The 16,729-nt window shown below is 31.2% G+C and overlaps 1 protein-coding gene across 1 annotated transcript; it reads left to right on the forward strand.

Moving 5' to 3' along the window:
- The first annotated feature begins 61 nt into the window (after nt 1-61).
- LOC126824417 (uncharacterized) lies at nt 62-15,940 on the forward strand. Its single transcript, XM_056102051.1, has 19 exons — nt 62-136; nt 1,276-1,414; nt 1,936-2,196; nt 2,808-2,942; nt 3,610-3,739; nt 3,903-4,002; nt 4,848-4,956; nt 5,284-5,376; nt 6,065-6,210; nt 6,942-7,010; nt 7,318-7,402; nt 8,105-8,210; nt 8,584-8,646; nt 9,050-9,140; nt 10,352-10,450; nt 10,706-10,749; nt 11,903-12,078; nt 13,909-14,000; nt 14,574-15,940. The coding sequence occupies exons 1-19, from the start codon at nt 71-73 to the stop codon at nt 14,727-14,729; spliced, it is 2,160 nt and encodes a 719-aa protein (XP_055958026.1). The 5' UTR covers nt 62-70; the 3' UTR covers nt 14,730-15,940.
- Nucleotides 15,941-16,729: the final 789 nt, after the last annotated feature.

Here is a 16,729-nt window from a genome sequence, read left to right on the forward strand (position 1 = left end):
ATGGCTAAAAATACCTAGCCAATCAGCAAGCGCAAAACATGGCATACCTTGGAATCAAGGTTGTTTACAAATGGCGGCCACACAAGGTTTTCCGAAGTGGTTGCTGAACTGTAAAGAAGATATCACAAAATCTAAGGTGAACATTGATTATTGATATGGCTTTGTCGCACTTAATCAGCAGAGAGTTAATGAATCTGCATTTATGAATTATGAATGACCATCGGGATCAGGGTAACAAGTCCAAATTTTAATAATTAATTACCGGTATTATTAACGATATATAACATATAACACTATTACTATAGGCCTATACACCTGTTAAACATGTTATGAAAATAAATGAAAAATGACATATTATGTACCGGTACTTAACTTTGTAAAAAAAATTAGTTGAACAATGAATGCAATCATTTGTGCATCATATTACTTTTTAAATATTGGTTGAATTTGACATTAAAAATTGAGCACATATTCCAACTTGGAAGAATTGAGGTACCGGTAGTCAATATGTGACAATAGATTAGATATTAAATTTATATCACGCTAAGAATCAAGGTAGTCAATTAATATTTAGATCTATATCACGCTAATCGATATTTTTTATTGCCATTCTGAATATCTTACTCTTTGATGATAAACATTGGCTTGCATTGGTTTCAAGATACTACTAGTACTTACCATTTTATATAGACCCCAAAATAGGGATCATGGGACTAATCTGATTAGAATCTGTTGTTTTTCAAAACATTTTTACTTTTCTTTTTTTGTGTGTGTGTGTGTTCTGCATTTTAATATTTTACTTAACTCTGTTATACTTAACAAGTTTGTTCATTGTATTTTGTTTTTAGTTTACTGTAGAAAATAGCCCATAAAAACATTACATTGCTGTTCCAATCACACCAAATGTCATTAAATTCCTTTGAATACCACAGCCAACATCAGTCATCTGAATAATTGCCAGTCTGAATATATTTTAGATCTTTATTAACTGCAGAGTAGAGAAAATCAGAACCTTGGAACAAAATGAAATAAAGATATGATTTTAATTCAGTTGGAATTTAACTGTCGTTAAGGCGGAAGATGAGATAAAAAATTTAAAGGCGCGTCTTCTCCCTTTATTCAACCTCTCTGATTAAACTGAATTTTAAAATGTGTATATCAACATGCCAAAATTGCATCTGTAGGGTTTTTTTATCATCAAATCATACCCAAAAATGTTTTTTAAAATCTGAATTGTTTGTTTACATTTTTAACATCTGGTATGTTCTTTTATAGGAATGGAGTATTTTTCTCCAGGAATTACATGATGCTATACAACAACAATTAACAGAAAGTCATGTTCAATATTTTACTGATTTATCAGAACCAGAAAAAGAATTGTTTATGCAGAGAGCTACCAAGGCGATTGAAGGAGGTGGGTTATAATCGATAGGCCTAATGCTTTTTTTATCAATTTCATAATTTATATCTTCACCGACCTTTTTCTCACCTTATATAAAAATAAAAATCCCTGTACTAGTCTACTGGGAGCATGCAGATAATATATTATTGCACAAATAAGTTTATTTAATGTTTTTGATTAAAGATTTATAAAATTGGTATATTTCAGCAAATACTTGAAACCAAAATGGCAAAAAAACAATTCTTTGAAGAAACATTTCTTTTCAAAAAAAAAACCCAACATTTCTTTTAAAAAAAACATTTTTTCAAAGAAAAACATTTCTTTTAAAAAAAAAACATTTCTTTTCAAAAAAAACCATTTCTTTTAAAAAAAAACATTTCTTTTAAAAAAAACATTTCTTTTAAAAAAAAACATTTCTTTTAAAAAAAAACATTTCTTTTAAAAAAAACATTTCTTTTTAAAAAAAAACATTTCTTTAAAAAAACATTTCTTTTAAAAAGAACATTTCTTAAAAAAAACCCATTTAATTACAGGTAGTGTTTCTAAAAATGTTGCTGGTAAAGTCACAAATCTTCTGGATCAACATTTAAACAACGACGTAGCTAAACAACTTCTTGAAGATTACCCTGTCGACACCAAATCAGATCTTATTATAGAGGGAGCTGAAGAAGGGGCTCTCAGTTTATTGAAGAAATGGCCTGAATTTAAATCAAAGTTACACATCTGTTTGAATCAACCTCTTCCATTAACAATCCGACAGTTAGCCTGGAGACTCTATCTTAGTAATGCAAAATGTAAGTAGACCAGTTCCCAGTAACCTGTCGTCACTCGTGATGTCTAGGTTGCCTTAGTTAGTGAACACAAAATCGTTTAGTATAGCAAATTCCAGCTAGTGACGAGGGAGCTGAATGTTTCATTCCACATGGCATCATTCCTTATATCAAGTGCTGTAAACTTAATTATTTGGAAAATGTTCAATAACAAATCATATCAATGAGTTTATTAAACTTCACTGTTCTTCTGCTATACAATTTTGATAGGATTTCTTAAAAAAAAAACAATAGTTGGGCTTTTTTCTTATTGATGTAATATCATCAACTCGTGTCAGTGTTTTTCGATTTGTGGCGGCATCTCATCAACACAACACTTTGGTTGTTTGGAGACTAACATATGATAAATTTCACTTATAAAAGTTATATGGTTACACATGCAATGTGAGGGGAAGAATTTAGCCTGGATAGTGGCTTTTCTATTCTAGTTTGAATTCCAACTACTACGGATTCTTTTACATGCACACCAATATGTGCATCTGTGTACCTAGACTTTTCGTCCCATCCAAACCATTTTACTCATTTACTGGAAATTTAAGAAAAATTTCTTAGGTTCCTCCATTATTATTTTTCAGTACGTAAACGATATGTTGATTTGATGAAGAGCGACCCGAGAAGTGCCATTTCTCCCTATGATGTAGATATCTCACAGAAATGTGAACAACTTCTACTTTCTGAAACAACATTTTCAGATTTAAAGGGTTCAGTTGGTAAAATGTTTTATATTTCTCAAAGAATTGGAACACATATTCACAGAAATTACCATGTCAGCTGTCATAAATTTCAAACAGATTTCTTTTGATTATGAACAAGCTACTTAAAAATTTATCTATGTGTGTGAAATCACCTCTGGTTAAATTGTAGAATTAAATATCCCATTAAATAAAAGCTCACACAATAGTGATTCTTGTTTTCAAATTTTTATCAGTTTTACAAGATTTTTGTGACTGATAGCTGATAACTTCTTATCTGACTGTAATAACCAATTAAGAAATATCAATATGATGAATAATATTCAGAAGATTCCAGAAAATTAGAATGTCAGCCATTTCTGATATATATATATCACAGAAAACTTATTTGTTCAAAATGATGCGTATTAAAAGTTTCTGTTGTAAAATTTAATTTTTTTAATTCATTGATTTTATATTATCAGCCATTATTGTTCAAAATGGTGCAGGTTAACTATTCATAACAAAACACAACACAAGGTATATATGGATATAACTACATCTTAGTTATTTAATAACGACGTTTCGTAACACATACAGGTCACTATTGTTATGAATAGTTAACCGTGTTTCTAGATGTCATTTAAAGAAAAGGTTAAAAGTTTTTGCCGTAAAATTTAATTTCTTTTAAATCATCGATTTGCAGGTGCATTTTATGCAATGAAAGCTGTTTTATCGTATAATCATGCTATACAGAGGACGAAAAACCGAGTACGAGATATGGACTTTATGTTGATTGTTCCATTTGTAGAAGTGGCAGCACCAAACTTTTCTAGGTAATAAATTTATATTTTAAATGTTTTTACACAACATTAACAATAAGAGAATCACTGTTGAAACTCAGAAAATGTATCCCATAAATGTTTTGTGTTCATAAATTGACAATCTGGGTTAAAAATTGATATACGTGATATATATATTTTTGGTTACTACTTTTAGACAAGAACCTGCTCCTGGTCGAGTGGTGGCCATGTTAGTTGAAGAGTTTTTAACTTTTAATGAAACAAAACCAGGATTTATTACAGATTCAGGATCTCAGGCAAGTTTAAAAGGATATTAAACAAAAATATATTACATACAAAAATATATTACATACAAAAAGATATTACATACAAAAAGATATTACATAAAATGAAACATACACACATACATACATACAAAAAGATATTACATACAAAAGGATATTAAACAAAAAGATATTACATACAAAAGGATAATAAACAAAAAAATATTACATAAAATAAAACCTCTATTGATCTTAAAGACACATTATGTAAGATTTAGACAAAGAGTTGGCTGTTCTTGCTATAATAGTTCTAAACTGGTTAATGAAAAATGAATATATTGAAAATTTCAGTCAAATTACTGGTACAGGAGTGAATTTATTCTAGTTGAAGGTTTCACAATATAGTCTTGATTGTCAAGTACCATTTTTACGATATTGTACAAAGTCTTGATTATCCATTTTTAAATTAAATGATTAAATGGCAATGTTTCAATTGTGTAGGTCAAATTTCTGAACTTAAAAATGGAAACATCATATCTGTTATAAAATAAAGCAACTCAATCCGTTAAAAAAAATCATGACCATCTGACAAACTAGCGAGTTGATTATAGGCTTGTCATGTTAATAAATGTCTAATTGATAATTTATATAACATTTGAAGCAATAGGCAGATTTAGCTCTAACATAATGCATTTAAAATGGAATGGGACGGTTAGGAATCTTAAACAGACTAAAACCCTTATTCGATCATTTTAAACTGAAAAATATTTTTTTTTAATATTAAGATGGAAAATAGTTAAGTGTCTTCCATATATCAACTATTTGTACTAAAATCTTGGTGATATATTGCCCATGTAACAATTGCTTGTAATTTGTAGGTGGATAATGAAGAAATGGCAGCATTTGCAAGTAAAGTTTTAACAATATTAGAAAGACTTTATCCAGAAGTTACAAAAACGATTGGTAGAGCATATGTACCTGATAAAGGTAGGTACAAGGCCATCAAGAGCAACCTCAGGCCTCCTAACAAATATAATGTAATTATAGAATCAATTTAAAATTTTCAATAGTCGTTTTTCTGCTCCTCCTCCTTGGACCTTGGTAGTTAGATGTTTTAATGTTTACCTGGGAGGAAAAGAAACTCACGAATGTTAACCGATGCAGACTCCAGATGTCTGATATATTCAAATTAGACATCTATGAGTGGCGAGTAGCCGTCCCAGATTGCTCTCCTGAAGCAACTAGTTTCATTCATTTTGAACTCATCAGTTTAATCAAACAATTACGTTGAATACTCATGATTTTTATTTTCAGAAAAGATAGTAGCAACCGAGAAAGGTTCTCAAGCTGTGTTATTAGATGGTTTAACAATGTCAATTAGACCGGTCATTAGAGCTGTATTTGTGGGTGAGTGAAAGACAATATCAATTTTATAATTTTTCACTGTTCAAAAAATACATAAAATTTCTAATTTTCAGATTTCATTCTAGTATATATTTATTTTTGCAAGAGGCATATCAAACATGACAATATAGATGATCATATGAAGTTACATGATAATAAGATGAGAAAGTTTTGATGATAGAAAAAGTAATGATGTCATGAATGATCAGCCTTTTGAGGATAACCCTTAAAAACTTGCTTAAATTAAAACTAGGTTCAATTCCAATGGGGTCCTTGTAATGTATAGAGGACGGAGGTCCTGGCAAGGAAAATGTCTAGTCGTTCAGATGTGACGAAAAACCTAGGTCCTGTATACATGTTGATGTGCTTGTAAAATATACCATGACAGTTGGAATTTGTTATAAGAGTAGGCTCTAGAACCACTGTCTGGGCAAAATTACCCACATAGCACACTGTATGGCATATGCCTGTCTTTGGTAGCCCACTTGGTGCAAAAAAATATGACTTTAAACCCCATTTCATTTGTGTTCGTAATGTCTGGTAAATGAAATGACAACAGACAACATGGTTTGAATTGGTATGACATTATATCATTAGGCACCGTTATCACATTTGTGTTTTTTTTCCACACTGGATTTTTGTTCTGATAAAAAATATTAATATATTTAACTTTATTTATTTTATAACACAGCTTATTTAAAGATGGACGTATTATTGTATGTGTGGGATCAGTATATTATTGGTATGGATGTTCCTGGTTTTGGTACAGAATGGTTGGCTGTAGCCATGGCAACGTTACTAGGATTATTACAAGATAAATTAAAAGAATGTAACAGCGTAAGCGTATTATTTGAAGTGTTATTTTGAGAATGTCTTGATTTCAACAAATCCTAAACTTTTTGTTATATTTATCAGATACCGGTATTTATTTTATACCATTTTATGGACTGGTAGGGGATTCACCTAAAATCAATTCTACCAAAAAGAAATTCAAATTACAATCCAAATTGAACCCATATTGGCATTAAATCGGGGATTAAGCTTTTCTAAAGTGTATCAAACTTCACTATTTAACCCACGTTCTCTTTGATATAAATGATTTACTCAATGAAATTGTTGAGCTTTAAGCAAGGTGTGCAATGAATTATGGGAGACATCTATATAGAGCAGTTGATTACAAAACAAAATGATAATTATTTTTGCGATGACATTCATGATGGTGGGTTTGGTTTTTATATGTCCACATGTTATTATAGTCATATATGTTTTTGTTCCAACACTCAACCTAAACACTTAATGTATTAACTGATTTTATATGAAATCTTGTTAAAGATCGTTTATTTCGATTTTGATCATTTCTCGCAAAAGTAGTTCCAGAGTTAATGCCCCTGATTGATAAATGTATATTACCGTACTCATACTCACTCTATTCAGTTCTTGAATAGTAAATATTGGTCAAAAGATAATCTTGATATAAAGAGTCTTATTTACATAGTGAATGGCGGAAATGCTATTGTAGGCCTATGTGTACCTTGCCTAGCAAACTATATTTTATTTTGTAATTTCAGCCTTCAGAATTAGATAGTATTATAACACAAGAATCACCTAAATTAACCATCCCACAGTTTCAATATGAGGTAATAATATTTTCTTCTACTATACCAGTTTCTAGTTAATATATAGCACACTGGACATTTTGTCCTGATTGGGCCAGCTAGTCGTAACCACTGAACCTTATTTTTCCTTTCAAATCACACCCTGAAAAAACATATATAACAAACCCTGCATTAAAAAGATTTTGACAGGGATAATTGTTCAGTGGTTTTAAAGAATGAAATGTCAGAATTAGGTTTAATTTAAACTGTTTCGATCAATATCCCTATCTCATTTTCATATTATTTATCGCTATTTTGTGAAATGTTAGTATTATTATTTTCTGAACAGGTAAAACGACATCATTATAGAGAATTATATGCTATGTTAACTAAAGATCAGAAAGCTGCTATGCCTGTTTTAGATCCTACTCAAGGTATGTTTTACAATTTACATAGAACATTCAATATTCATTCTATGCCTTTAAAACAATTGTAATGAAGTTCCTCCATCAGTCCTTTGCGTGATAGAAGGGAAAACAAAGCATTTTATTAATTAGATTAATTGATTTTTTGGGCCCTTACCACAGGCTGCTTGAATGTTTTCTGATTCTAGGGCACTTGCGCTGGCTGATATATCCGCTGAGTTGGACTGGCTAGGGCACACATAATTTATTTTATGGGACCTTACCACAGGCCCCTTGAATGTTTCCAGATCCTAGGGCACTTCATTAGCTGACATCTGCACTCAGTGGATCTGACTAGACCCCCACTCTTTCAGTACACCAGAGATTGCTTGAGTTTTTAACAACAAGCCGGTTTCCTTGTCTGTTATAAAACAGATTGTTAAAAAGAGAATTAAAATGTGACTATATTATATAGCTAAATTTATCAACCTCTATTAACCCATCTGTGTAGCAAAAAAAAAAAAGAAAAAAAGTAGCATTTTTAGAAACCTCCTTTTATTACCATAATATCTATAAAAGTTTTCTTTTGCCAAGCAATATGGTGTCACTTGATGACATCAGATCAGATGCATATTGATGTCATATGTGCACTGTATTTATTGAAGATATTCATCAATTTTTTTTTTTTAAAATAATCATTTAATTAAATTGATTGCAAATTTTCATTCTCAGCTGCCCATCCACCATGGCGCCACTGGTATAATGATGTCATACCACCATACACTAAACCACAAGACAGACGGAAAGCACGAGAGGAGAGAGAGGCAGAGAGAGAAAGGTTAGAACTCGTTATTCAAAAATTAACTTTTCTTTGAGGAGTCAAAACATACACTTCAAGTATTTATCGTTTCTTAGATTCATTATATTGTAGCTAACATTTTCAGGTTGCTACAGCAACAGAAAGAAACTACAGATTATATTGTAGCTAACATTATCAGGTTACTACTGCAACAGAAAGAGACTACAGATTATATTTTAGCTTACATTTTCAGGTTACTAAAGTAACAGAAAGAAGCTACAGATTATATTGTTGTTTACTGTTTCAGGTTACTACAGCAACAGAAAAAGACTACAAATTATATTTTAGCTTACATTTTCAGGTTACTACAGCAACAGAAAGCTACAAATTATATTGTTGTTTAATGTTTCAGGTTACTACAGCAACAGAAAGAAGCTACAGATTATAGAAATGATTTAGAAGAAAGAGAAAGAAGGTTGGTGTTTGAATTTAGAATTATTAAATTTAAGTCATAATTTGTAAATAATAAGTTTTATTTTTGGCTGAGTGGAAACATAAAGCAATTTAAATTCTAGGTTTTCTACCAATTCTTTATTCCGTAAACATTTTCAAAGCTCCGGTCCTAGATCGCTATAAAATCACAAGGTTCTGATGACAGATCGAAAAACCCTGATTGGTTACCTCAGAACAATCCCAGCAAGTTTGAAAGAAAATCAGAAACACGGATTGTATATAGAAGGATGGAGTGATAGCAGGGAGAAATACACTATACTTCCTCTCAAAGTGTGGTCATATATGCTAACAAGATATGGTCCTTGATTCTAAATAGGTTTTTTTATTCTTTTAATGTTTCTTGAATCAAATTTATTATTTACTAGAGAAGAAGAAGAAGAATATACCAGAGCTGCAGCGGCTGAAAGATTCCGAGTTGAACAAGAAAGATTACTATTAGAGGAACAACTATATCAGGTATGGATCATATAACCCATAATGTTTTATTTATCCCACTCTCCACTTCCACACTAAGCCATTGTTTTTGTATTTAATTAATACACCTGCTGGTCACGGTCAACCAAAATGTCAGTAATATACAGGGCTGCCGACAACCAGTATCGCAGCGCAATTTGCGATACATATTGTGTCCGTTGCTAATCAAAAATTAAAATCTTAATGTTTTTGATTCGCAGTAACTGCGAATCATTAATATGCCAGTCATTTTGGATATCGACACAAAGATTTATCCACATTTCTCAACACTTTCAACGTGTATAAAATATCAAATAAATTTTATAAGCAAAACTGAATTCTCTGTGTGACATTTTCTTCTCGAACTACCCAGACTCAATTCATTATACTATATTATACAGGGACATAACTCTATAAATTGGGACTATTAAACAGGAAATAGGGAATCAAGTAGTATCACTCATGTTGCAAGACATGACAATTTCGAGTAATTATATCCGTATTCAATTTGAACAAAATAAATTCAGTCAGTGTATCCCCCACGTATTGTCAATAAAATATGAAAAATAAATATGTGTAAATGTTTTGTAAAATGAGAAATCAAAGTAAGAATTCCCGTAAAATATTATTGTTTATATTGCATGCGTCTAGTTAATCAAGATTATTCGTAAAAAAAATGTGCGCGTCCGATTGAAATAAAATAGTAACACACGATAAAAAGCAGACAAAATTGTTTTTTGTCGAAGAAATAAGAATTAAAATGAGTGGGACTTCGGAAGCCACTGCCAAGAATTGGCTTCAGACATAACCGAAAGTCTACATTCAGAAATGTTCACAGCTACCTGTAGCAGTGCTAAAATCTTAAGAATGAAATCTAATCATTTGTTATAAATTAAAGTAATCTTGTTATTTAGGTATTTTATGTTGAAACCGAAAAACTGCTTATCAATTTCTAAATTTGCTAATCATCTGTGAAAAATAACCGACAGCCCTGGTGATATATTTTAACCATTCATTCATTTGAACTAGACTGGTTAATCTTGTTTTCATTTGTTATGCCGTTGAAAACTTTGTTATCCAATTGTAAATGTGAGTCAGAAAATATATTTCAATATAGCAAGGCTTGTGTTTCATAGAAAATGGAATGCAATAATTGCAAAGATCTATGGGGAGTCACCATTTTTATATCCTTTTATCATATTTTAATCATTCAGGAACGAAGATTAAGAGAAGACAATGAACGAAAAGCTCAAGACGAGATTGAACAACTGAAACGAGAAGTTGACATATTGAAACGAACATCGAAACCAACAGTAAGAGACCCTCTAACTTATATAGTATATTGCATGAATCAATTTTATTAACAATGAGAAACTGGAGGAGGAACAGCAATACACCCTTAAAAGAGTAGCAGAGGATGGTCAGACCAGTATGTTTTTGTAGCTGCTGGATCAAACGATGATGCATGTGCAGAGAGAGTAAAATTTATGTCAATATTTGAATATAGCATAGATCTTATTTCTTTCTCTCTCTTTGAATATAGCATATTATATTTCTTATTTTTGTAGAAATCCCCAACTCCTTCAGTCAATAGTAACATGTCATACATGAGGTGAGATTTGTTAATTTACTATCATTTTGAAAAGTGTGCCAAAAACATGGAGGCGGTAACACCCGTTGGTTTGTGATGGCTATGTGCCAAGTGGTCAGATATTGAAAAGATCCTTTAATAATTGTAATTCTAAAAGGAGTACAGGGAATCACACCATGGTGCTTTCAGCATGAAATTTGTGAATGGAATTATCACAATAAAAATTATCAATATTATTATTTATTACCATTATATTTTGTTCAGACGGGAATGCAACGTAATTATATCACAAAATGTAAATTCCAAAAGTTTTAGATACTGTTATTAGAAATATTTTGGTTCTTTATGAAGATATTTTACATGTGGATCTGCTTAATTACATTCTTTAAAATAATATAGTGCATATTTTTGACTTTTGAAATATATGTGAACAATCTAAGTTGTTGTGCTTTAAATTTAAAAAAAACAATTTAAAGAGCTTTTTTCCAAAACTTTATAAACATCACAGGACCGTTTCTTATATTCTTTACATAAATTGTAATGATTATTTATCAAAGCACAAGTGAAAGTATGATCTTAAAACAATTAAACATACTATGCAAGAGCTAAATCTGCCTATTGCAGGTCTCCTTAGGCCTGAAATGTTTTCTAAATTATTTATTAGACATTAATTAACTGATCCAGGCCATAATCAACTCTCGATGGCATCGGATTTCTTCAATATTAAATAGATTAGAACTGTTCAGCCATATTTTGATTTAATTTAAAAATGGAAGAGCGAGACTTAGCTTCAAACAACCAGTACGGAGGTTGAAATTATTGCAGACATCTTGTCATACTATACCTCGCAATAGGTAATTTGAATGAAATGTTAAATTATTCATTTTACATTATCTACATCATGTATTTTCGAATTATTATAGCAAGAATATCTAGCTATTTATCTAAATCTTGCATAATGTATCTTTAATACCTGTATGTAATTTTATGATTTTTCAATTGGTATCTGTCAAGTTAGACCTCCTATTATCAAATTAGACCACCTATGGTCAAATAGAGCAGGCTATAAAACTGAATAATTTTCCTGAATACTTGGATTGCATTTCTTTATGAAAAACTCTGTAAATTATCTCATAATGATCAATGAGTAGTTCTTCTTTCTGTTTATAAACAGTCGTGTTTTGTTACCACCACCACCGACACCAGCCTCACATTATTCAGGAACAAACGGTCTGCCCCCAATATTAGAATCACCTGGTAGAACACCTTCTAGAACACACACACCACAACAACAGACAGAAAATGTAGTGTTACACTTTTTGAGCAAAGTTCGAAAAACATTAGATAACAGTAAGTTTTATTGTTTATACAATTACCTTGAATTTAATAATGATGTATATTCTATATTATAATGTATAAAACACCAGTATATATTACAGGAGTAGAGTGTATATTACACAAGTAGAATGTATATTACACCTGTAGAATGTACATTATACCAGTAGAATGTATATTACACCAATAGAATGTATATTATACCAGTAGAGGGTATATTATACCAGTAGAATGTATATTACACCAGTAGAATGTATTTTATACCAGTAGAATGTATATTATACCAGTAGAATGTATATTATACCAGTAGAATGTATATTACACCAGAGTAGAATGTAAATTATACCAGTAGAAGGTATATTACACCAGTAGAATGGTAGAATGTATATTATACCAGTAGAATGTATATTATACCAGTAGAATGTATATTATACCTGTAGAATGTATATTATACCAGTAGAATGTATATTATACCAGTAGAATGTATATTATACCAGTAGAATGTATATTATACCAGTAGAATGTATATTATACCAGTAGAATGTATATTATATCAGTAGAATGTATATTATATCAGTAGAATGTATATTATATCAGTAGAATGTATATTACACCAGAGTAGAATGTATATTACACCAGTAGAATGTATATTACACCAGTAGAATGTATATTATACCAGTAGAATGTATATTACACCAGTAGAATGTATATTGTATATTACACCAGTAGAATGTATATTATACCAGTAGAAGGTATATTACACCAGTAGAATATAAAATGTATATTAAACCAGTAGAGTGTTTCGAAAAGATTCCAAAAGTAGTTTTCAAGCAAAAAAACCTAATGTACAAACCAGTGATGGGATTTCTAAATTTTTTCTTGTCGGACATTTTTACAGAAAATAAAGGAGCATAACTCTTATCATTATTTAATCAGGCGGTTTCAGACCACAATTAAAAGTCACGTGTCAACAAAATATTCAAATTCGTATCCCGAAATTGTTTTGGCAGTGAGCGTCGCTCCACCATATCGAGTCAGTGATATCATCTGCTAAATAATAGCACTCGCACGCGCTATCTGTAAAACAATTAACTACTTACATGTACACTATTATCCAATCGAAATATTTGTCGTCATTTCTCAGCTTGTTTATTTCATTTTTTAAACATAAACCACATCAAAATATTATTATAAACCCGAGAATATGCCATCAAAATAGAATCTTTCCTCCGTCGTGATAATTGTCACTATTACATCTCTTGTAGTTTCACACGTCTCGCGAGATTTTTACTTTAGTTTTTGATTATTGTATTATAACCACGTGTGGGTGTTTGTGTAAAATAGCTTTATTTAATGTCCGCTTCCACCGAAGTGATATCGCAGAAAAATTAACGGATATATTGATTTATAAGTTAACGTGATAATTGTCACGTTTACATCTCTTGTAATTTCATGCGTCTCATGAGATTTCTACTTTTTAGTTTTTGATTATTGTATAATAACCACGTGTGTGTGTGTGTGAAATAGCTTTATTTAACATCCGCTTCCACCGAATTGATATCGCAGACAAATTAACGAATATATTGATTTACAAGTTATTGAATAATATATTGATTTGGGGTGTTATATATATGACATCTATCACACGTACATTAGGTATTTGCATAAAAGGGACTTTTGAAATCTATTTGAAACAATACAGTGTAGTAAACAAAGTGATTGTATCCATACCATGTATTCTTGTATTATATTGCTAGATTGCCTCTCAAGTCAATTGCTAAATACTCTCAATGATAATATTTCTGTACTGGTAGTATCTAATTAATAATTTGATATATATTTTAGTTGCTCATGGTGAAGGTAAAGATAGGGAGACATTAGAAAGGGAAACAGAAAAATTTGTAGATCAAAATATAGATGATATAAAGAGAGCTGAGGTATGTTCATCTAAATACAGTCAGACAATTTTATGTGTAAAATGTTCTTGACAAATATTTAATTCTATAGCATATTGTCTTTGTCATATTTTCTATGTGACAGATACTTTATCTGTATCTATAGCTTTATACAGGTAAATTTTGTCATCGGGTGTACTTTATTAACATTTATTGTTTGTATTCTTTATATTAAAAAATATTCATTGTCAGACATGTTCTAGGTTTAAGTATTGGATTTGTTCTAGAGCTGGGGGGTTGGATGGCCGAATGATTAGCACGTGCGCGCTGTATCATCAGGTCTGTCATTGAGTCAACTGGCGTGGTTTTGATTCCCTGTTGTACGTGACCCCATTTCTCTCTCTCTCTCTCTTCCTCTCTCTGTTCCAGAGTAGTTTATAAATGTAACCTATCTTGTTTGTTCGTTTGTTCCTGGAGTTTTAGGTCCACTTCCACCAGGGGGTGATATCGTAGACAAGCCCATCTTTTGACATTTTATTGGTTATATCCCTTTACATCCATTTATTTCTTTAACATAACATGACATAATATGAAACACACTCTTATATTATTCAGGCACAAGTTATGGGTCATAGATTACAACCAGGAGAATTTGATTCCATGCCCTATGAAAAGCAGCAGGAAATCAGTGATCAAATGATGATTTTAATCCAAAAATGGCGGGAAGAAAGACGTGCTGCAGAATTAAGACAATCAAGACAGTCTTTATAAAATAAAATAAATATTTTACAGGAACGAACTGCTTGACTATAAGATCACATCGTTTAAAAACTTAGAAAAAATAAATTCATCATCATTTTAGTATATCATTTTTTACACCCTCAAAAGTATTTTTATGGGTAAAATTAATGTGAAATGTTTCTTCTTTGTTATCTAAGCTGACTGATATCTAGTTTTCTTAGTCAAGTTTATTGCTAGGTTATTAAGCCGTTAGCACTTGGTGGGTACATGTAAGTATTGACTACCTCAGTTCCTTGAAGAAATTTAGAGAAAAGTGATATATTAATACTGGTACATCCTTGGACAGAGTGAAACAGTCTGAATCTACTGTTCCTTAGACTAGGTCAAACTGCCCGATATGTGTGAATAGCTTTCTGTATTAAAGGACCATTTTGCATGCACCTTTAAATGCTAAAGGGTTAATGATCATCTTCCAGACTGTTAAACATATATTATCTAAGATTTAGATAAAGAACTGACAGTTCTCGCTATAATAGTTAAAAAATAGGTAATAAAAAGGGAATATGTTGAAAATGTCAGTAAAATTTCTCCATTCTGAGCGGAGTTATTGTCGATTGCAGAATAGTGCAGTCACGATCTTCATTGCTACTGTTATGATAATAAACAAAGTTCGATTATCCATTTTTAAAAATCATTAACCACAAATCCGATGGCATCAAGAGTTGATTATGATCTTGGCAAGTTAATAAATGTCTAATTAATAATTTATATGACATTTAAGGCCTAAAAAAAGAACTGCAATAGGCAGATTTAGTTCTTGAATAATTCCCCTTTAACAGTTCCAGTGGTGTATTATAGAGGGACACACTTTGGGCTGTTATAATTTATATTTGGGCTTATCTGAAATAATGCTGGAGTTATTTCAGTTGAAAACCGTTTTGTTCAAAGCCTATATCCCCAAACTCTCCCTTTACTTTAATATTGAACAAATTATGTGACCCCATCCCCCTCTGGGTTTTTTTTAAGTCACAGAAAGTGAAATACATGTACTATTGATTTATGTAAAGAAACGTATTTATTGATAGTAAAAAATCACAGCATTACTTGTAACAAATAAATTGGCAAAATAAAGATTTTATACTTTTATATCTATATTATTACATGTACATAAGACATTCATTATTTTATTTAAATATTTTATTGTAAGAATTTTGTAAAATATAAATATAATTTAAAATATACTGTATAGTTGTTTATTTGTACATGCAGGTTTCATTAGGTGGCTGAGTGATTTTCTCCTCACTGCTGAAGACCCCTAGGTGCAAACGAATTATTAAACCCCTATCTCTGTCTTACATTGCAAGAGTGACAAGAAAAAAAAATATTAGATAAGAAAAGGGCTATACTATATACCGGAAAAACACCAGAAAACTACCAGAAAAGACCATGTTATACTTAATACCGGAAAAATCTAACCCTAACCCTACCCTCCCCCCCCCCCCCCACACAGAGGACCAGGCTCCGGGTTACCTATTTAGGGTGTTTTCCGGTATTTAGGGCGTTTGGGGTATTTAGTGTGTTTTCCGGTATTCAGTATAACATTGTGTTTTTACGGTAGTTTTTCGGTATATAGTATTGTGGTATGAAAAGAAGTCTTGAAATCAATTATTGAAGAGGCTTGACTGGGTTGCTATGTCTTTATGGGCAGTCCATCCTACACACCTTGATTCAATGGCAGATTTCACCAGGGTCCAGGCTACTTCTGTTTCTTCACAAACATACATCTGCTATCTAAATCAGACCCACACCCCGGATCATCCTTTCCAAGGCAATGTGGTGCAACCAGTAATTTGCTATTGATAGGGTACCGATCCCAAAACTTATCACCTACATCTCTAATTTATGGTCCAAGGACTTGGAGAAAACTAATATTAAAAATAACATGGTTCTGCATTTTCAAGGATCCATCACCGTCAGTTGGGGTTATTATTGTAATGGGTGTGCGGTAATTTAGGGCCTCTTTATAACAT

Source organism: Patella vulgata, chromosome 6 (assembly GCF_932274485.2).
Source record: "Patella vulgata chromosome 6, xgPatVulg1.2, whole genome shotgun sequence".
Lineage (NCBI taxonomy): Eukaryota > Metazoa > Mollusca > Gastropoda > Patellidae > Patella > Patella vulgata.